This window comes from Ricinus communis, chromosome 9 (genome assembly GCF_019578655.1).
Source record: "Ricinus communis isolate WT05 ecotype wild-type chromosome 9, ASM1957865v1, whole genome shotgun sequence".
NCBI classification, from domain to species: domain Eukaryota; kingdom Viridiplantae; phylum Streptophyta; class Magnoliopsida; order Malpighiales; family Euphorbiaceae; genus Ricinus; species Ricinus communis.
Window position 1 is genome coordinate 3,357,777 of NC_063264.1, and position 23,421 is coordinate 3,381,197.

The 23,421-nt window shown below is 35.4% G+C and overlaps 2 protein-coding genes across 3 annotated transcripts; one reads left to right on the forward strand and one right to left on the reverse strand.

Annotated features, from left to right (window-relative positions):
* Positions 1-4,246: 4,246 nt before the first annotated feature.
* LOC8280874 (protein tesmin/TSO1-like CXC 3) lies at positions 4,247-9,155 on the forward strand. The gene is made up of 10 exons (XM_015718053.3): positions 4,247-4,626; positions 5,636-5,796; positions 5,879-6,524; positions 6,680-7,155; positions 7,260-7,328; positions 7,688-7,868; positions 7,952-8,047; positions 8,132-8,198; positions 8,373-8,529; positions 8,612-9,155. Exons 1-10 carry the CDS (start codon positions 4,573-4,575, stop codon positions 8,952-8,954), a joined length of 2,250 nt encoding a protein of 749 aa, XP_015573539.1. The 5' UTR covers positions 4,247-4,572; the 3' UTR covers positions 8,955-9,155.
* A 3,684-nt stretch (positions 9,156-12,839) lies between these two features.
* LOC8280872 (protein NETWORKED 1A) lies at positions 12,840-21,870 on the reverse strand. Of its 2 annotated transcripts, none has more exons than XM_002517041.4 (5): positions 21,618-21,870; positions 20,990-21,087; positions 20,627-20,898; positions 14,591-18,762; positions 12,840-14,196 (listed from the first exon to the last, which is right to left on the reverse strand). In XM_002517041.4, exons 3-5 carry the CDS (start codon positions 20,727-20,729, stop codon positions 13,006-13,008), a joined length of 5,466 nt encoding a protein of 1,821 aa, XP_002517087.2. In that variant the 5' UTR covers positions 20,730-20,898; positions 20,990-21,087; positions 21,618-21,870; the 3' UTR covers positions 12,840-13,005. The 2 variants fall into 2 exon arrangements, with proteins under 2 accessions (XP_002517087.2, XP_048234771.1); XM_048378814.1 differs by lacking the exon at positions 21,618-21,870 and adding an exon at positions 21,410-21,436.
* Positions 21,871-23,421: the final 1,551 nt, after the last annotated feature.

Below are 23,421 nucleotides of genomic sequence, written 5' to 3' on the forward strand. Positions count from 1 at the left end.
AGCAGTGTGGCTCGCATTACAATGTGAAAAAAAAAAAAAAAGAAAGAAAGAAAGAACACAGCACAACTGCTCCTCATGATTACTTTAAAAGTTTGACATTTCTTTTGGTCACTTGCCAATTGCAAGAGCATATCCTAAATTAAGAATATTAAAAAAAAAAAAAAAGTTAAATAGAGATATTAAAATTAAGATACATTTTAGAAAATAAAATCCTCGACAGTTATTTAAAAATTGATATGTAATACAGAACCTGTTAGAGATTCAGGATATGATTTAAGAGACTAAGAAAAAGGCAAAGGGGTAAGAGTCCAAATTAATTAAGAAATAATTAAGTTGGATTAGTCAGTCAGTCAACTAAACTAAAATAAAATATTCCTATTCTTCTGCAACTGCAATCTGACATTCACATAAAGATTTAATAATAAATTACGTAGGTCATATAATTATATTATCATAATAAGAATCAGGTTATCAAAAGTGTCAGATAATTATCAGAATAATGTGTTAAAACAAATAAGCCTTTTGTGTTTTGCCTGCAAAGTTAGTACCGCATGTTAGTCGACACTATGATTTTGGCATGGAGTTCATATTTCAGAGAATGTGGGGATTTAGGAAAAAGAAAAAAAGAAAAAAGAAAAAGGAATATCCTTTCCCATAGTTCTGTTAGTAAGTGTTTTCTCAATGCAAGGCATGAGGTCTCACGTGACTAGCCGGCCATTATTATTATGGTTAAGGGACCACCCCCCCTCCCTCCACTCATACGATATCATGTGCCCTCCCGGAGGACACCCCCCCCCCCCCCTATCGGTTTATTGCACATTATTGTTATTGGAAGAGTAAATGGCTGACTTTTGTTTCTTTAACCCAGCTGGCTCAACTGATTACGGAGTTTATAGTCAACGTAAGTAAATGGTTATCTCAGTTTACCTCTTTTCGAGTCTTCTATAAATAATAAAAAATGACTCGAGTAATTTGGGATATTAATTTATTCTTGCCTTTTTTATATTTTTTCTTTTCCATTCACCCCTACATGTACGAGACAGTTGTGAGTACTTAGACAGGAATATAAACTTAAATAGAATTAGATCCTCAATCAAATAAGACCTAAATAGATAATGGATATGCTGCCAAACACACCAAATATAATGTAAGAGGACATAAATATATGTATATATATGAGTAGGTGATAAAGACATAAGTTATTATTAATTAAACAAAAACCTTGATGTGAATGCTCAACAAACACATCTGATGTCCTTGCTTGATGTCTCCTTCCTTCTTGGGGAATTCTCTGTAATGATCTTGTGTTAAATGATGTTTGATGATGAAGGTTCTTGGTAAAAATAATTGGGTTAATTTCATAATTCATCTGTCTTTGTGTTTTGGGCAGATGATAATCAATGGTTAAAAAGGAAGATTCACTGAGAGATATTATTATTATCTATAGGTGCGAATTTAGTTGAGGTCTACTGGTTTTTGGTGGACCTTATACCTACCATATAACCAACCTTTTGAATTATTTGGGCGCCTAAAACTGAAATCTCCAGTTGTTAGCCACAATAGAATTATAGTATTATTCTATGGTATGTATTAAAGACAGTTTTGGACCGTTTCAGGTATTTTGTCTAAAATAGCCTTGTGAGTTGCTTATTCAGGATTGCAGCTGCAGATTGCCAAAATGGGGGTTATAAAGGTAATAATCGAAAATGGAAGGGGAGGGGATATTATGCAAGACAGTGTTATCTCTTCAAGAAATGTCACGGGGAATTCATGTTGTCATCGCCTATTGCTCGCATTCATTAATCAATGCCGCATCTTACTATACGGTGCGGTGTGGCATTGCACATTCAATACCAAGAATGTGACTTGGCTGTCCATTCCTATATTTACATTCATTGCTTTAATAGTTATCACAGTGCTTAAAAAAAATATATTTATTTATTATTTTTATATATTTTTATCTATAATTGATTTTAGGAAGATGTAATAATTTTTTTTAATATATATATCAAGTAATTCGCTGATTAAACTAATTCTATAATGACATATATTAGTTAATTTTTAATCATAGATGGTTAATATTAATAAATAAACACAACACTTAATAAATAATGTGATCTATTACTATACAATTGGTTTAATCTACGGATACTTAAAAATATCTTTATATATAGAAAGATAATTTAATCTTATTTAACTACTTTTTTTTTCTATAATTAAATATGTATTAAATTTTATTAATCCAACTGTAATACTAAAAAATCTAAATTATTATGGTATTAATAATTAACCATTGTTGAGAGTTTAATATTTTAAATAAAGCATGATTAGTCATATTGTGCGACTTTGAACCTCTAATGAATGATAAAAATTAATTTGGAATTGGAGAGCACTAGTAGCATGTAATTATAGGTACATTTATATAGAGCAAAAGCCATGTCATCATACACTTGACATAAGACCGAGAAAATTATTGTCCTAAAGATTATTTAATTAAATTTTGAATTATTACTTCTTCCAAGTGTTAGGTGAGATTTCAGTTATCTATCCTATTTATGATATAATACTTTATTTCAATCAGACATCTAATAAACTTTAATTCATTACTCATTTCACTCATTGCAATATCATCACTCAATAAAAACTATAGTTATCGAAATATAACGACACAATTTAATACATTTTTCTTTTGGGTACACAATCAATAGAAATTATTACAATTTCTAATAACTTTGGTTGATAACACCTTAATTATTATAATTAAATAGGCAAAGAGTACATAATCAGCGGTAATTAAGTGTTTAATTAATTGGGATAACCTTCGGTCGATACCACCTTAATCATTAGACGTTTATACCGTGTTTTCTCAACATAAATTATTATGTTCAAACTACACACATGCATTTAGTTTTTGTAAATATATTACATACATTTTAGTAATTATTCACACTATCATATACTAAGTTTTTAATTTCCTGACATTTTATTTAAATAAGAGACAACCAAAAATATAAGTTTGTCCTTTTGCTAATTTCTAGGAATCATTTAAAATAAAATAAAAAAAAAAACATTTTTATTTTACCCCAGAAAAAATCATTTTTATTGACCAGTGAATTGTACACTCTAGTTTCAAAGCATAACAAAAAAATTGAGCAGCCCAATATAGAGACTGAGCTTATTATCATAAATAACGTCCCTCTTTTTACTAATTTCTAATTTAAAATAGGTTAAGAACTTTCAATTAATCTGTGGGGCAGATTGGCTTGACTTTTAAAAATATAGCAATTCTGTCAGTCTAATTTACGTAAATTAGACTTTAACACGGTCTTACAAAATATCTCATATAATTGGACAACAGCATTATTAGGTAAAGATTATTCAGATTTCTTCTTTAATATAGGCGAAACTGCTACTGTAAATACACAATTTAGAATTGATTTTTGATATTTTTATTATTTATTTATTGGAGACCTGATAATTACGGTTACAGAGTAAAATAGCAATTTTCTTATATTCATGATAAAAGTGATTAGCTGACACTAATATTATTAATAATAGCAACTAGCAAATATGAGACTTTTAAATAATTGTTATATATAAAAGATATTAATTAAAATAGTTTTTCTGATATTGTGATGAGTGATGTAATAGTTTCAGTACTATGGAAATTTTCTGAAAAAAAAGTCATAATTGAACTGACAACCTTACAAGGCGTATATTCAACTATTCAACTACTAATTCAATAAATTATTAATGATTGATTTTTTTTTTTTTGTTAAATCAAAATATTATGTTATAATAAAAAAAAAAAAGAAAAGTAAAGTGGAATGTGGGTAACAATATAATTAGCTTAAATTTGACTTCTGTACAGTGCATGCAATCACTGAACTTCTTACAGAGACAGTAACAGAGAAAACCCATATAAACAAACAAAACAGAAGTGGCTTATGTTCTGTAAATTGCCAAATAAAAAAGTAAAAAAAAAAGAAAAAAGGAAAAGGAAAAAGAAAAGCAAAAGCAAAAGAAAAGAAGAGAAAATCAAATCTAATAAAGAACAGAGTAAAGAATGATGAAATTCAAGGTCACAGCTAAAATCAAGAGTACGTTACTTTAGAAAAAGTAAAAGGAAGATGGCAATAGCATCTGTTAAGCGGTAGTTTTTATACAGGAGATATAAAAAACAAATGGGCACAATATATAATATACAGTTGTTGAATGTGGGGCTAGCAATGGCAATGGTAGTAGTGACTGGTGGGTCATTTTTGTTTATTTTATGTACACGAGAAAAAGAAAACAAAAAATTAAAACAAAAATCCACAGACCATCTTCCCGCTTCTTCTTGAATCTCATATCTTCTTCTAAACTATTGTCATTTCTGTAGATAGAGAGAAAGAGAGAGAGAGTATCTCACTCTCTCTCGTTCACTCATTCAGTCGCTCGCTCACTCTTTATCTTTTCTCTTCAGAAAGATAAAGGAAGTAAGTTATGCATGGATACTAAGCAGAAACAAAAACAAAAAGCGAACAGTGTGTTTTACTTACTAGTTTGAGTAGCTAGCTAAGCTATGTGGCAATGGACACCCCAGAGAAGAAGACCCAGATCACCACTCCTCTTTCTAAATTTGAGGTGATGAGCTGGTTCTTTCTTTGCTGTTGCTTTTTGTTGTTGCTGCTGCTGCTGTTGTTTTTGGTGAATTGGGTTCTGACTGTAACTTGATTTGATTGTGTGCATGTGCTTAATTTGGGTTCTTGATGAGGGTTGACTGGACTTACCTGGGTTTCTTCAGGGATCAGGGTGGTGTTTCATGAATTGGGTCTTTAGCTTTTATAGTTTAGGTTAGTTTTTTAACGTGTGAATTTGAGTTTATAAAGGTGCAGATCTGTAGCTGAACTGGACTTTTTGAAGTTCGGCTTCTGTATGAGTGTGTGCGCATGTTTGGTGTTTGTTGAATTATCTATCTTCAGGTCTCTTCAATTGGTAGTAGAATGAAACTTGGAATTAATTCCTCATGTTTGAGATCTTAACTGTATTCTTCTTCTCCTTCTGTATAAAAATTAATTTTCTTCTTTTTTACTAGTATTTGTATGGTATGTATCTGTTTGATTATTTCTATGAAATTCAATATATATTTGCATATGGTGTTCAATGCAAAAGTTTTTGTCCACTATGTACTTCTGTTATAATCTTGTCTCACCAGTTCATAAGAAAATAGTTTAGTGTATATTTTTCCCTTTTTCCTACTCAACAGTCTTATTTCAGTTTTGAAGAGTTGTATCTATACTGAACCGCTGCTTAATTTTCAAAATTAAAACTAATATTGTTTGTCCTAGTAGCCTGATCGTGCAATTAACTTAACTCTACATTGGTTTTCCCATTTATTCTCCTTAATTTTTATGTTACCTGCTTTTGGGGTAAATAATTATTGCTGTTTTTCTTTTCCTCAGAAGTATTTGATTTAGTTCATGTGGCTTATTTTAAGTAGCTGATTTTAATGCTTGAGAATATAAACATTCTCTATTATCTGTAGCTGGAATTGCATGAATTTTAGCTTATGTTGTGTTTTTGATGCTATCTATTTTCTCTATCTAATTGCCTCGTTTCATCATCTGAGAGAAATCTTTATTACTGAGTGCAGGATTCCCCTGTCTTCAACTATATCAACAGTCTTTCTCCTATCAAGCCTGTGAAGTCCATACATATTACTCAGACATTCCAATCTCTTAGTTTTTCATCTCTTCCTTCCATTTTCACTTCTCCCCATGTTAGCTCTCACAAGGAATCGAGGTTCCTAAGAAGGTAAAGGGACTTAGTTTCTGCATCGTTCATATGTAACTGTATAATGTAAACCCCTCCAAAAACTTAAATTCTTTATTTTCAGGCACAACAACTCAGATCCAAGGAAACCCGAGCTTCCCTCTCAAAATGGGAATAAAGTTGGTAGTAATGAAGGGGCTACCTTGGATGTAGCTCAGCTGTATGATGATAACTCATCTGAACTACAGGAAACTTTTGATCCAGTGGTGTCCATTGGAGAAGTTTCTGTTGAACCTTCCAGTGAACAGGTGAAGTTTGCAATTGAGCTGCCAAGAAGGTTGAAATACGATTGTGGTAGCCCAGAAAACGATGCAACGCCTTGTTGTGGTCCTCAAGTGGATTGTGTGTCAAAATTGACTGGCATGTCTGCATTAGAGGTATCTCAAAAATGTTTACCTGAACATGAAGCACATCTACAGGGGATGTACCATACTGAGCAGAAAAAGGAATCTATGGAGTGTGACTGGGAGATGATATCAGATGCTGCTGACCTATTGATTTTTAGTTCACCAATTGATACAGAGTCTTTCAAGGTGCTCATGCAGAAATCCATGGGTCCTAGTAAACAACATGATTTGGAAAATCCTTCAACTCAACCTGGAGAAACTATTGAGCCAAAGGAAATGAACCAGACATGGGACAACGTTGATGCTAATAACGTTCCAAATAAGGAAGTGAATAATGAGGTGGAAACATCTATGCAAACCCAGGTAATGTTAGTGTACTGCTTCTTTGCTTGTTGATGCTTATGTAATTTTAGAGACTGTTAGAAGTTGTTCGAAAATTCTTATTTGTCTTTCATACAGGTAATATACAGCAAACTTTTGGATGGTTTAACAACATTCTTTTTCCTACCTGTTTGTAGGCTGTTTCTAATTTGCATCGTGGCATGCGAAGGCGCTGTCTAGATTTTGAGATGGTTGGAGCTCGTAGGAAAAACTTAGTTGATGGTTCAACTTCAAGTACTTCAATAGGGGGGCAACCAGATGAGAAGATTGCCTCTACAGATAAGCAACTGGTTCCTGTTAAGCCTGGTGGTGATTCTTCAAAATGTGTTTTACCTGGAATAGGTTTGCACTTAAATGCTTTGGCAATAACTTCCAAGGGTAGCAAAAGTGTGAAGCTTGAAAATTTGTCTTGTGGAATAAGTTTGGCCAGCTCTGTTGCTTCCTTTCACTCCCTACCTACTTGCGAAGAACTTAATGAATCATTATTGCCTTTAGCCCCTGAAAGAGACACGGATCCAACTGAAGATGGTGTACCACTTGTAGAAGATGTTTCTCAGGCATCTGCTTGTTTAGTTACTGAAGAGTTCGTTCATAGTAGCCCCAAAAAGAAGAGGCATGCTCCTTGACAATATCTTCTCATATGAGTATCATTGCATAATCTTTCACACTTTTAGATTGTTTTGGTTTGTTCTCAAATCATTGTTGAACTTTTCTCAGGCGTAAATTGGAAGGAGAAGGTGAGGCCTGCAAGCGTTGTAACTGTAAGAAATCAAAGTGTTTGAAACTGTAAGTTCTTATCTCCATTTTAAGTTTTTTTATCAGGAAGTTTCGTTTTATGAACTGGTTTCCATGTTGCCAGTGGCTGTGGCATGTAGTTTTCAGTCAGTGAGCATGGCATTTATAGACGTATTCTAACATCAATTTCTACATTAATCTATCAAGTCCTTTCAGCGAACTTCTGACATGTAGTAGTTTTGCTACTATTCTTATTTCTTAAGTGAATGCAATGTTCTTATTTCTTAAAACACCTGCCGCTATGTTTTCTTTGCCTGGTGCCATCTGCCAGCTTTACGGATGCTCAGGATGGAAGGAGAATGGCTTACTCCATAGAATGTCCGTATTTATGTCATATGCTCTCCTTGCAGTTACTGTGAATGTTTTGCTGCTGGTGTCTACTGCATAGAACCATGTTCATGTCAAGAATGTTTCAACAAGCCTATTCATGAAGATACTGTTCTTGCAACTCGCAAACAGATCGAGTCTCGCAACCCACTTGCATTTGCTCCAAAAGTGATTAGGAGCTCTGAACCTGTAACTGAAATTGGGGTACCAATAACGTTTCATTTTGCTCTTTTGCTTGGTGAACTGTTACAAACTTCTTCCTTACGTTGTGGGCTTCTCTAAATCAGGATGAATTCAGCAAAACGCCTGCCTCAGCACGGCATAAAAGAGGATGCAACTGCAAGAAATCCAATTGCCTAAAAAAATACTGCGAATGCTATCAGGTTTTTCTCCTTTGCTTACTTTGTTTTTATTGATTATGCTTTCCATGCTTCATATAGAATAATTCATTTCGGTTCTTTGTGAAGGGTGGTGTTGGATGCTCCATTAACTGCAGATGCGAAGGGTGCAAGAATGCATTTGGTAGAAAGGATGGTGAGTTCAGTCGAAAAGTTTTCATGATTACTTTAGGAGATATTGCTACTTGGAAGTTGGAGCTCTCAGTGCCTTTTCCTGATCACTTTTGTGATCTAAAATTATTTTGTTCATGCTGATATTATTTGTAAGTGAGGCTTGTTTTCAGCACCTAATTACTTTTTGGAATTTCAGGATCTGCTCCATCAGAAACAGAAGCTGAACCAGAAGAAGAAACGGAAGGAGATGAAAACAATGGGGCAGACAAAGTCGCACAGAACATTGAAATTGAGAATAACGAAGAGCAAATTCCAAATTCTGCTCTTCCCATGACACCATTACCGCTTTGCAGGTTTTATTCCCGTCTATTTTTTGCCTTATAAAGTTCAGACTTCCTTTCTTTTAGATCAATAAATGGTATTTTTGCATCACAGACCACTGCTTCAGCTGCCATTTTCATCAAAGAGCAAACCACCAAGATCTTTTCTTGGTATTGGATCATCTTCTGGATTGTATACCAGCCAAAAATATGGCAAACCTAATATTCTCAGACCTGAACAAAAGTTTGAGAAACAATTACAAACTGTTCCAGACGATGACATGCCAGAGGTTCTCAGAGGCAACTATACTCCCAGCACTGGCATCAAGACTTCTCCCAACAGCAAGAGGGTCTCTCCACCACAGAGTATTTTAGGATCATCGCCCGGTCTGAGGAGTGGCCGGAAGTTGATATTACAATCCATACCTTCGTTTCCTTCTCTCACTCCCCAGCATTGAAATGTAATCTTTCTCATAGAATGTCAGATGAATTTTTTTAAAACCTTTGTTGTGTTTAGACTTAATTAAATGTAGTTCTCAGTTCTCACCTTGTATAAAAATTTGCTACCTTGTTCTCATAATGTCCAAGTACTTCAAGTCAATGTATAATATGGTAATTCTGTTTTTACTAATAATAATTCTTTTCTGGGTTAGACCATAGATTGACTGTATTTCCTTCTAATGTCATGAGGAAGAACTGCATGAAGAGTTGACCTGGTGGTTCCTGAAATGGAATTTTCGGGTGAGGGAGAAATTTTCAGATCAGGTCGTAGAGGGTGATGAACGATATTACATAAAATATTAGAAATAGAAACCCACCAAGGAAGCAATGAAGCTAAGACTTGGAAAATCCCAAGATTAATATACCTCAGTTGATGTTTTTCCAATAGAACTTTCTTAACTTATTCAAGTGTGCATTTCAATTCATGTTTCAAAATTAGTAATTTTAATCTCTATACTTTGTTAGAGATATAAAATTTTATATTTTAGTCCTAACATCTAAAAAATTAACTATAACCCTTCAAAGTGTGAATTTAACTAATTTTTAACAATCTTAAAAAAAAAAAAAGACACTAATTTTAACAAATAAGAAACACTTTAGTCGCTCAAAATCACAATCGTAAACTTTCCATTCATAATACTAGGACTAAAACAGTTGTATATCAAAATTTTACATTCGGGTAATCTAGGGTTTTAGTATTTAACAGAAAAAATATCAGAGTGATATATCAGATCACAAGTTTTGCAAGCATGACCATGATGAGCAACAGAAGGTTGATGTTGGAGGAGCTCCCTTTTGATCCAACCTTTGAAATCTCTTCATGACTTTGCTAACACTCGGTAGCTGCCGTAGTGTTTGCAAATTCTGGTGCAAAACCATAGACAGCACCCTATCTTTTGCTCACAAATATGTCATCAAGAAGGCACAACAAGAACAAAAATGCCAGCTCTTGTACCTTGCCTACCCATTTCAAGATTTTATGATATCCAATCCAATATCAGGACTTCTTCATTAAAGGATCTCAATGTTGGGGATGCTGATGATAGTGCTACTAGTATATGTAACCTACAAGCTTGTCTATATGTATAGCAAGACAGACAAAGGTTAGAGGGTTTTTTCTTTTGATGGTGAAGAAGAGAGCTCCCCCTTCCTGAACTGGCAACAGAATCTTAGCTTTGTTTGCCTTGCTAGGATTCTTGGCCGCGGCTATCACAGATTGGCATATGGTTATTGAAAGATTTATGACGAGAAGTGGGAAAGGAAATACAGACCAAGTAATGAAGCATTAATTCCCAAAATTGTAAAATTCAGTGGACTCGGGGACTTTTGAACTTAATTAGCTCTCGCAAAGAGGGCTTAATTATGCATTCGCATTTTACAGAGTTACTATTATTACTGTCCCAAAATTGATTCTTTAATGCTCTTTCAAGGACCTCCATCTACATCTAGTAACTACCATCTTGCATTCCATTTTTACACAGATACTTTGCCTTCCCTTGAGAACTATGGCAATCTGCTGCTTAGCAGACGATTAAAAAGTGTTCCAATTTGAACACACAATGGATTACCTCTGCTAGAACGACTGGCTTCGGTTATAAGACAATTAAGAGAAAAGAGTTGAACGGCCGGGTTTGGACAACAATTTTTGTGTACAAGCAGCACGGCCCGGCTCGAGGTCTAATTTAGTTAAAAGAAAAATATCATACCTAGGATTCAAACATGTGACCGTCAGCTTATAATTGAGTGTGATAAACTACTTAACTATCTATTATTCTTATTTATAATTTCCATGTTATTAATAATATCAAATCTTAAACAAACTTGTTGTACATTGTACAACCGAGTCAGGCCCGACCCGAATCCTCCCGCCGGGCCGGGCTTTTCAAAAATTTCAAACTCGAACTTGGGCTTAGAGATATTAAAAAATCATCGGGTTTGGACGGACTCGGCCTTGTCCAAAATCAAATCAGGTCCGGCCCGAGCCCGCCCAGGCTCGGCCCATGAACAGGTCTAGCCTAGTCACTTAGGTTGTTAATTATCTTTACTTAATTACCAATTAAACACTAAACTTTCACTTTTTTAATAATTTTAATTAATTCTTTGAAAATTTTATAAAATTATGCCCAACATTTTTATATCTTTTCAAATATATTTCTCTCCTTGTTTCTAGTCATATTCTTTGTCGGTTCTAGGATTATGGCGACGTTTGCTCTCTTTAGGAAGGAAAAGTAAAGAGAACGAATCAATCTTTTTAGCTTGCTAATTGTATGTCCTCCATCTTGAGTGTAAACTTCTATTGTAATAAAGTTATGTTGTGTCAACAAACGAATTGATGATACATGAAGTCATTTTGGATTATCAAGCTCAACAAAATGTTACCGTGTTTGATAGAATAGGATCTTGGATTTGGGCTGCTGCTGCTGCTAGAATTTTGATAAAACGCATGTGAAATGTTTGATACAATGCCTAATAGAATGCTTGTATTATTTTTCCTTCCTTTAAAATGATGAATCAATTACTCAATTTCTTTTTATTTTAATGGTTTCCGATACCATATCAACAAAATCACCGAAATTTCTGCCGGATAATATATTTGAAGAAAAGTTGTAAGTATTGGAATATTTTAGTAAAGGTTAACAGAGTTAGAACATTTGTTAAAAATTTAGAAGGTTCGAATTCAATTAATACTTAGACTTTTATAATTTTGGATAATTTATTATTTTGATTACAATTAATATATATATATATGTCGTGCCTTGCAAATGGCCAGACACTCTTCTCTAATCACTCTAAGTGTCACCTTGCATGTTATTGTTCTAAATCCATGTTTCCCAACTAGAGATATGTATGTCGCGCCTCTCAGATGGCAGGACACTTCGACAATTACAGCACTCGTGTAAACTTGCATGTTATATATATATATATATATAAAAGAAGCCTCTAGTTCAAGCTTATACTCAAGTACGTAATGGCAATGTCGATTAGATGTAAGCCTCTTTCATTCATGTTCTTGCTGATATTGCTCTTCCTTTCTCATGGCCTGCAGTTCTCTCTCGGTCTTCAAGTTCCAAACCCCGAAACCGAGAAAGAACGATGTATACAACGTTGTAATGAATCTGCGAAAGAGATTCTAGAGTGGGTTTTATGTGAAATGCGATGCGAACAACAGTATGGAGCTAAAGAAAAAGGCGGAGAAGATGGAGACCCAAGGAGTCCTCGCTAGGAGATTGAGCGCTGCCAGCAACGTTGCCGAAGAGAAGAGCCTGATCAGCAGAGAGAGCTCAAAACTGTCAGCAACTCTGTCAAGAAGAGGTCAATAAGGAGAGGAAAAGAGAAGAAGAAGAAGGCCGAGAGAGACAACCGCGAGAGCAGGAAGCAGAAAGAGAGAAAAATGATGATTCTAAAGAGCAATATGAAAGATGTTTTAAATATTGTGAGACTATTGAAGAAAGGGAGATGCGACTTTGTTATAGAAATTGTCATAGGCGATATAAAGAGGGAACACCGAAAGGAATGGCTCGGAAATATTTTGCAAATGTACTATGATAATGAGAGAGGGTATACGAGTGTATGTAACTGTGGAAATCAAGAAGATTTCCACTGTCAATAAAAAAAGTACTGCTTCGGCTGTTTTTTGAATGACCCAATTGCAAAATCTGCCTTCAAATCCTGAAACTTCAGAATTTTAGATTCATGTCTATCTTTTGGTTGCTGTTCAGAAAAACAAATAATAGACTTGTAATGTATTAGTACCCAGTTTCACACAGGATGATACCTTTTCCATCTGATAATACGTAGAAATGTAAACCCCTACTAAAATAATAATAAAAAAAGAATAAAAATGATGAGGGAAACAGCTTATTATTGCTAGATCAGGCTGGTTCTTAGCTTTCTCCTAAGCTAAAAGAACAGATACAGTCTAACTAATCCAAGAAATGTACAACTATAGCATCAGGAACATTTCAAAGATTTTAACAATAACGATAGGCTTTTCCTTGACCAGTTACTTCAATCATCATGGTTTGAAGGCCTTGCGCAGCCACAGAAGCAACCCTTCTTCCACCTTCTGGGACTTTTCCTGCTACCACTGTAAATAAAGTCCCTCAAAATGATGCCTGTTCTACTTCCTGGAAACCTGTGTTTACTTTTGTTTTTCCTTTCATCCTCCATTTTTAGCAGCATGTACTGGATGCTCTGTAACTCGAACTGTAACCTTCCTATCTTTTCAGATCCTTTCCGTGCTTGTTCTGTCAGTCTATTTCTAACAACATTGCCAGTGTCTTGAGATGCTATCGAAGTGTTTTCTTCTAAAGATGAGGGACTCTCTTCCATTTCTTTTGTTAATTGATCATTAGCATCAACCAACTGCTCAACAGCCTCTTCAACTTCTTGTAACTGCCTCTTCACTCGTTCAAATTCAAGGCCATTGGCCTTCTTGCTCCTCTTCTTCATTTCCATTTTCTTTTTCAAATCTGCCACAGTTGTTTGAAGAGACGTTAATTTCTGGGCATTAGAGGCAAGTCTCTCCAAGATCTTTCCTCTGCTCCCTTTTAGATTGGGCTCTTTCTTGATGCTTGTAGACACCTCTAGCTTGTCAATTCCCACTTCCCTCTCCACCTGTAACTCTAAAGAGGGATTCCGACTCTTGTGGTTGCTACCTTTGAACCGAGCATTAACATTCGCTAACTGTGCAGCTGCCTGCTTCTGGGTGACACCAGCCACTGGATCAAAGCTTCCCTCATGTTCAGCAGATTCCCACAACTCGAGCATCTGATTATCAGTCTCAGCATTCTCCCTCTTGCTTCTTCCGTATAATGAACAATCTGAAACCTGATCAAGTGGGATATCTTTCATCCAAATCCCATTCTTCACATCAGAAATTCTGGCTTTGCTTATATACGACTTAGAATTATCAGTTGGATCATCATCGAGTTCCTCCTCTTCCTTCCTGAAGTCCTTCTCTCTATTTGATCGACATATCAATTCCAATTCAGCCCCTTTCACAGGAGGTTCTCGCTTAACATCAGTGTTTAATCTTTCCTGCATTACAAGCCTATCCATTTCTGTGACCATGACGTTCTCAACTGCTTTAACCCTATTTTGTATCTTGAGCAAATCTGAAACTCCATCTGGCATTGTTTCGTTGTGCATGAGTTCTTGATTGTTTCTGTCCTGAGATTGTACAGCTGTTTTAACACCCTGATGAAACAAGAAGACAATATAATGAATGTATTAGTAAGCATACTATCTGTACAGTACAGTTGAATGGAACAAGACTTCGAGAAAACTTGCTAGTTCAGACATAACATACATGTTTTTTGCCATATTGAAAATTGCAAAGAAATACAAGAATGTAAGCTCTTCACATTTGAATGGGGCATTTGAAACATATGCTGAGGTAAATCTTAAAATTTAGTTCTTTAAGATGATCAAGCTTCTATAAGTAAAAGAGTAATTAAGAGACCTAAGAACTCAGTTTCTTCTTTCTGAACCACAAAGAGGGAGGAGAGAGAGAGAGAGAGAGAGAGAGAGGACTTTTTTAGCATACTGCATTTGTTCAAATTTAAATTTCTATGGAAGGAAAGAACTTTACCATCTGTCCTTGAATTTCAGCTGAAAACGATCTTGTGCAAAGAAGGGCATTGCATTCAAGAGACTCAATGTTATCTCTTAGAGAAGCTATGACTGGAGCATATGCAGACAACTGAACTTTCAGTTGTCCAATTTCAGTTTCTAAGAATCCAAATCTTTCTTTCATCTGCTCAATTGTGCTATCTTTGGTGGCATTTTCATCTCCAAGACTCTTACAAACAGCAGTCAGCTCATTAACTTTATTTTCAAGCAAGACTTCACGTACAGAGGATATCTGAAGGTCAAAATAGAATGATGAAGCCTCAGCCTCCCAGAGTTGAAACTCATTGCTTCTCTCTTGCAACTCCAAACTCAAGTTCTCCTCTCTAGTCCTCTGTTCTTCAATTTCCTTACATAATATACCCACTTCTGACTCCAGATTTTCATTTGCTTCTTTAAGACACTCAATTTCCTTTTTCTGACTTATGCTATCTGTGGACAGTTCAAGAATGTGCTTCTCTATGTTCTCTCTTGCTAATCTTGCTTCGTCACATTCCTTTTTCAGCCCCTCAATTATTCTGTACAACTCTGCATTTAAGTTGTGTGAAGCCTTAAGCTTCTGTTCCACTTCTAAAAGCTCAGCAGCTTTCTGTCTGACAAACTCCTGTCCAATCAAAATTTGATAGTTTAATTGATCACTTAAATCGTTTCCTTCTTGCAGCTCCTGGTGTAACTTCTCAATTGTTTCATTAAGATGTAAACTCTCTGTTTCCTTGGCTTCAAGCTTCTGCTCCAACATCTTGACCTTCTTCTTGAGATCACTGTTAGCCACACGGAAACAGCTGAGATCTTCACAAAGTGCTTCAAGTTCCTCAACTTTCTTAGTCCCAAAGCTCTTAAAAACTGTTGATACACTATGGAGAGATAGTACTTCCTGTAGAATGACACTGTTTTCCTCTTCTAGTATAAGCATTTCCTCTTTCAGATCTGAGAATTTCTTGAGCAAAGATCTGTTTTCTCCAAGTGCCTTAATGTTCTCTTCTTGCAATGTCAGGTATGAACCCTGCAATTTTGCAAGATTCACATGCTGAGTTTCTAATTTTGCCTTTAGTACTTGCTCTTGCTGCTCTCCCTCACTTAATTCCAACCTCAATTGCCTATTCATCTCCCCAAGTTCATGCTTACCCTTTTCCAGCAAGCTACACTGCTCTGTCAACATCTCAAACTCCTGATTAAGAACTTTCTTCTCTGACTCAAGTTCAGCACCTTCTGATCTTAATTCTCCAAGTAAAGTCAAGAGCACCAAGTTCTCAACGACCAGTTGCTGATTCTCTTCCTCATTTTTCAGGACTGAACCTTTTAGGTCCTCAATGTTGTCCAGAATATGTAGAAAAGGAATTTGCCCTTCTTCAATGTCATCTTCATGCTCATTATCCATGTCAAATTGAATTGCTCTTAACACTTGATGAACTCCCATTCTCAGCTTTTCAATTTCATCCAACAAGAATTCCACTTCCACCTGCTGCTCAAGATTCTCGGTCTCCAGCTCTGTTATCAGTTTATTTGACATTTTGGATGCCTCAACATGTTTCTTGCATTCAATCAACAGGGATAAGTTCTTCTCCTCCAAATCTTGTATAAACTTCTGCAAGATGAAGATCTCAACCTGCGCATTTGCTGCCTTATCTAGTTCTTCTTCAAATTCTTTTTTAATCAACTTGCTTTCCTCTTTCAGCAGATGGACCTGGTTTTCCAGATCTGCCAATCGAGACTCACTAGACTGCATATAACACACACGCTCTTTTTTTTCTAAGCCAAGGTAACTCTGCAGTTCTTTTACTTCACAAAGCATCATTTTTTTCTCCTCGTCCAGATCATTATATCTTTCTTCTAGTCTTGTAAATCTCAGTTCTAGGTTTCCCAGTCTCTGTTCAACATTTTCTAGCTGAGTCACCAGAGTGCTTCTTTCATTTTGAAGATTGGATTTCTCATTTTTTAGCATCTGACATAATTCTTCCAAGCCTTTTGACTTTTCCCTCAGACCTTCAAGTTCAATGTTTGCATGAGAGAGTGAACTTTCCAGCAAGGCATCTTTCTCCAAGAGCTTTTGCATATTCTCAGTCATAATTTGCAACTGAGACAGCAGGATGGTTTTTTCATCAACAATACCAGATTTTTCTCCTTGAAGAAACTGGCAGGACTCCTGCAACTCTTTGACCCTTTCTCTCGATCCGTCCAACTTGATATGCAATTCAGACAGAGATCTCTCCAAAGCTAAATTCTTCTCCAAAAGCTTACTCATGTCTCTCAACTTGTCATACAGATCTTCCTTTTCACTCCTGTCCTTTGTGCTGATTTCTTTTAGCTTCAAGTTCTCGTCTTGCAAGTCCCTGATTGATGAATTGAGGCACTCAGGATCCAGGCCTACTGAGCACACTTGCTGTACTAAAGCCTGATATCTCCTATTCAAGCCTTCGATCTCCTCCTTCAAATGGTAAATCTCTTGCTGCAGGGAATTACTTTGGGCCAGTTGCAGGGAGAGGTCTTTTTCGAGTTTATCTTTCATTTCCTTCAGGCTATAAATTTCATTTTGCAGATTCATTATTGAATTTCTGGAAGAATTGTTCAATTCACTGAGGCTCCAGTTATCTTCCTTAACCCGCTGGAGGTCTTCCTGCAGGTCATTGTTGCATATCTCCAAGTCCTTCAACATTTGGAGCCTCTTCTGGAGTTCTATTGCCAAAGCTTTTTGCTCCTCCTGAGATTGGGAATGCAACTTCTGCAAAGCTTGCAAAGCAGCTTCAACTTGAAGAAATCGTGACTGCTCATTCTGCAGTGAACTCTGAAGTTTCTCCAGTTCATTTTCTTTCTCTGACAGTTGTTGATCTTTTGTGGCTATCTTCTGTGTCAGATTGTCTGCCTCCAACTGCAAAGTCTGGTTTGAGTTCTCTAGCAGAAAATACTGTTCTTCTACGCTTTTCAGTTTAGCAGCTCCCGTAAGAATTTCACTGTTCAGTCTTTTGACATCTTCTTGGGCATGAAAAATTTCACATTCCATTTTAGCTATTCTCTCCAAACACTGATCGTACCGAAGTTCTGCAGCTGCTTTCTCTTCTTTCAGTCTAGCAAGATCTTTCTTTAATGCTTCAATTTCAAATTCTGCTCTTTGAGTTTGCTCATTGAGCATTCTGGCATCTGTCTCTGCAACAGAGATCTTATTCTCCAAAATGGATATCATCTCCAGACATTGATTGTACTGAAGAAGACCAGCTTTCTTTTCAGTCTCCAGGGCAGAAATTTCTTGCTTGAGACTTTGAGCTTCTACTTCTGCTCCAATGGCTCTCTCGCTAAGGCCCTTTGCATCCTCTTGTGCTAGAGATAACATATTCTCCAGACTGGATATTCTTTCCAAGCATTTAGTGTACTGAAGAAGACCAATATCCCTCTCAGCTTCTAATTTAATAAGGGTATCTTTCAGGATTTTAACTTCAATTTCAGCTCTGCTTGCTCGTTCATCTAGCCCCTCAGCTTCCTTTAGGTCTCTCTCCATGCTAGCTAACTTCTCCAAGGTCTTCTGGTATTGAAGAAGAAGAGCTTCCTTTTCAGCTTTAATCTCTACAAGAGTTTTTTTCAAGTTTTGAACTTCAATTTCGGCTTGCTTTTCATTTTCACATTCCACTGCTTCAGGAAAATTTGGAGATCTTTTCAGATTTCCTTCTGAACTTTTTGAAACTGCTCCTCCTGATCCAAACATCTCGTTTAGCTGTTTCAAGCCCCTTTTGCTTATTTTAGAGTCCGATCCTTCTAAATATCCTCCATTACCTTTCATGGCATATGGGTTGACCGAGGAGAGTCCCAGCGAGTCCTTATGCAAATCATCTGGGTCAAGCAGTGCACGGATTGGGTGTGGCATTTCTGGTGTGTGAGGCTCACCCTCCAGACCTGAGGGTGAATCATCAGCCAGCACATAAGGTACTTGGTTTGGAAATGCTTCTGCCATGGTTCGATGGGCCTGGCGAAGCTCCCCAGTTGCATGATCATACCTCTCTGCCAGTGCACGGTAAGCTCGGTAGAACTCCTCGACCAATTTCATCAACTCTGGCCGCTTTTTATAGTACATTTCTGCCCTCCTTGCAAATGAATCCGCATCTTCTTCAATGAGCTTAATCATTGCTTTGACTTTGGCATCCATGTCTGTTTAGGACAATTTATGTTCATTAAGAGAATGGCCCATAAAATGCCAAAATGCATATATATATATATATATATACGGAGATACATCAGCTCAATTACTTATTTAAAGTAATTCAGTGAATAGTTACACGTTACACACAGCATTAGTGCCTCTTATGGTAGCAATTAGATTTATGAGCATATTATAAAGGTAAGGTGATATTTTATTACATTATCGCATCCATATCTAGGCTAGAAAGAATATCCAAACTTTCTTAGAATTCAAACTGGAGCCACTGAAATATTTCTGAAGAACAGTGAGCCAAAGATTAATTAAAGAATAAAAAGTTCTTTCAAGTCAGTCTCAACCAGTAGCAAGATAGTGAGGAATATACAGCAACAAAGAGTGCATGCACACACATTCTATATAACTGTAATTGAGGAAAAGGCTATATCGCAGATATTTAAATGCTACATAAAATTGGGGTCATGCGTTAATTAAGATCTAATTTTAATTTGTCATTTGAATTTGGCCTATGAAAAGGGGAAAGATGAAAAGAAAATACAGGTTCTTTATTCAAGGAATATTTTTGTCTTAGCTCTCTACATCAGTATATAAATTGGTTGAACTACAGCAAACGTCGTTACAATCTGCATATGGCTAAAGTTTTTATGTTCTGTGAAATGCCACTATATTGAGGACCTTGTTTAATTTTGAAAGACAAAACGGATTGAGATTTCAATTTCCAGACAAGGAAATACTTGTACAGGATGGTAATGAAGTTTCTTTTCTGAGAAGGAAAAATTTCCTTGTCTGCAAGTTCAGGAAAATACAGAGAGCATAAAAATCCTTTAGTAGGAACTTCAAAGTAAAACTTTTAGCAAGTTTTATAAAGAAAACTCCTAACTACAAAAAAAGAAACGATTCACCATTTTGTGCTTTGGTTGGAACATCAAATATCTCACAAACAATCAATTATAGTATTCTTCCAATAAAAAACCACAGGTGAGTTGTTCCAGACTAATATTTTCAGTGGATGATACTAGTGAAGATTTTATCTTAGAACACAGAAAGCCTAGGCTCAGCTTGAACAATATTTTCTTTCTTCCTGGAACAAACATCTATTGCTACAGTCGTCCATAAAATGTTTGAGTCTATCTTCAACTCTTAAGTAATTTAAGCTTCTGTGAACAATAATACTCGCTGCAAGTTTTACCTAAGGTCGGCATGGAGTAGTAAGTTGCAACAGAATTTCTTTCATGTTTCCCGCTCTAAGTTTTGAACTATTCTTCACTTTTTATAAGTGCTCCTCTTACAATTTACTTTAAAATCATTAAATTAGCAATGTTAAGGTGTCAATGTATATTTGGCGAAAAACGTTTTTGCAAGGCCAGTTTCTTCTGTCCCCCTCGGCATTAGAACACAGAAAGCCTAGGCTCAGCTTGAACAATATTTTCTTTCTTCCTGGAACAAACATCTATTGCTACAGTCGTCCATAAAATGTTTGAGTCTATCTTCAACTCTTAAGTAATTTAAGCTTCTGTGAACAATAATACTCGCTGCAAGTTTTACCTAAGGTCGGCATGGAGTAGTAAGTTGCAACAGAATTTCTTTCATGTTTCCCGCTCTAAGTTTTGAACTATTCTTCACTTTTTATAAGTGCTCCTCTTACAATTTACTTTAAAATCATTAAATTAGCAATGTTAAGGTGTCAATGTATATTTGGCGAAAAACGTTTTTGCAAGGCCAGTTTCTTCTGTCCCCCTAGCATCCATGTTTTAAATCTCTAACTACAATCACCATGGGAACAAACAAGTTAATTTTAGACAGCAAACGCACGGCATTAAAAAATAGTTGTCTAGAGATCTATAAGAGAACAAGGACCTGTAAGATTTTCCTGAAGCCATTTTGAATTCTTGGGACTATTATGGCTGTCCCACCACCAAGAATACAGTCGCCTAGATTCAGAATGTGATAAAGTTGCCATGATTCCAGCCAACAGCAAAGCAACTGGTACTGACTTTGCAAAGCTCTGGTCCTTGCACCAGTAATAAAAACCCAAGTAATGGATCCAGGCCAGACTAATGATGCAACTTCTTCTAACAACCTAATTTACTCTAAAGAAGCCTGCTAGATCTCTGTTTCACTTCTTGAACCTGCACATACCAAGATCACCAAGAACTTAACAATATGATAAAGTCGAAGTATATGTCATCCAAATTTACAGATGGTCATTACGCAGACTACCTGCTCAATTGAACAGCAAACCACTACTTCTCCAGATAATGGAATTTATTCAGTAAACTTCAATTTGTAGATTCAAGGTGAAATTCGGATCTTTAAACCTGAAAATTGGAAAACATAAGTGAAGATAAAGTCAGACAATGAAGAAATAGAATAACAGACGAAATAAGGAGAAACCAAGGTGCTATAAACTCAAAAAAAGAAAAGAGAAGAGAGCATGCATTCTTTTGATTTTCCAGAAGTCATATGCAAGAACCAATAATGTGCAGATTAAAATGACCGACCAGTACAATCCTGTGTTAGTTATATTCTGCAAATAAGTCAACCATAAAGAACATAAACTAGCACACATAATGATTAAAGGGGAAAAATCAAATCTAATATTCAGACAAGTAGAAAACGCATGTTGATTTCCAGAAGCACCTGGAAAATGGAAACAGATAATCTCGAATGAACTACAGTACACATGAGCCGGAAAGTGTGAACAGAACATTGATGCTGAATCATGATCTGAAAACAAAGGCTAGTATAATACAAAAAGAGCATAGAAAGGACAATTCTAACCATATGGGTACCACAAAACACTGCAAAAAGATGATTCCTTTACAGTCATTATGGATCAAAAGCCTACCAAAAGATTGAAACTCAGTGATGGGTAGTGATCAGCAGCTGAAATGCTAATCTCCCAGCTGCACATTAGTCCTACTCACCCCATTTTCTCTCTCTAAATCCCAAAACACTCAAAACACAAAGGCTCTAGCTTTCTCTCTCTACGGTGAGCCATTTGTATTATATCAATTTGGTAAGAGTTATAGTGACTGTAAAAAACAAATTTTTTAAAGAAAAAGCTGACAATGAATGAGTACCGTACAGATAGGAAACAAAAAATAAAAATTTGGTTCAAGTTTTTATGTGGAATACGTATGTGCAAATTTTAAATGTATTGTGGGATTTTATTAGGAGGATAAACTTGGATTATTCTCAGTGTTAATTGTAGTTATGATCTGATTAATGCTAGAGATACTGATAAACGGTCACATTCTCTCTTCAGTTCTTCTTTTTCTTTTCTTTGGCATCTCTTGTCGTTACTTTTTATGAAGCATGAGACAGGGACTGGTAAAGTACCATGAATTGATAAGTTTAGATTCAAATGACTAATCTGCCATTGCTTAAGATCTCAAAAATGTTCTTTCTTGGGTTCTGAAATCTGGCTTTTTCCTCTTCTTTCTACACTATAATTATAATTATTATTATTATGTTCTTTTTTTTTTTTTTGAATAATTGCCAAATAACAAAAAAAAAAAAAAAGAATACAATACAAATGTTTGTGTTTCAGGTGGTTTTAGCGATCCTGCTCATTGCCAATAGTTTTTTCTTAGAATTCATGGATTCTTTGTTTCTGAAATTTCTTTGGCAATTAGTTTCTTGCTTTGGTTACAACATCATGATTAAAAAACATAAGAAAAAATTTAATTTAATTTTAATTATTGCGCTACTAAATATCATATTAAAAACTATATAATATAAAATAATTATTTTTTTACCTACCATCGTACATTATAAATAAATTTTTATCAATATCATCTTGTCATGTTACCTCATTTTATTTTATTTTTCTAGAAATAATCATACAAATGCTATTTACTATAAAATGTCGGCCATGATAAAAACTTGAGTTCCTATGAAGGAGAAGACTTTATGCATTGTATGGTGGACCAAAGGAAGCATGTGGCATGGCAATTTCAAATGCTACATTAAGAAGTTTGTTGACCATTGACTGAAAAAGGTCTCAAATATTAATAAATTAGTAATTTCCAGCACATTGAATCTCATTCACCACACCGCACATTGACACTGTAAAATGTTTTTAGAAAGCTTGATTCTGATTCCATGGCTATTTTCTTCATGATTTCGCCATAATTTTTAATTCCTATTTATAATATAAAACATTTAAAAAGAAACAGTAAAACAATTGCTTTCGTTGTTGATTATTTTAATAAAATTATCACATGGGTTACAAATTAAATAAATAAATGAAAATGGACCCTGCATCCAAAAAGTAATACAATACAAGTGGAAGCATCTATGTTTTATTACATTAAGAAACATGATTAAATTATTGGAATCTAGTAATCTAGATATTGAATCAGTTACTATTTTCTTAAGCATTTCCCTAATGTCTCTATTTCGCTAATTAAGGTTCTAATATGGAAATTAATTTGAAGGGTGGGCCATTTTTAAGGTGGTGCAATCTCTGTCATTACTTGAAATCAGAAATATTAAGGCCCTAAACTTACTCCATAGAGTTCCTTTAAAGTTTCTCCATTTGGTAGAGGAGGTGGCTGCATCAAGCTTTATACAATTAGATGGACCTTAAATGTCTTAAATAGGAAAAAGAAACACTATTTATAAGAAATTGCAAAAGATTTTATGCT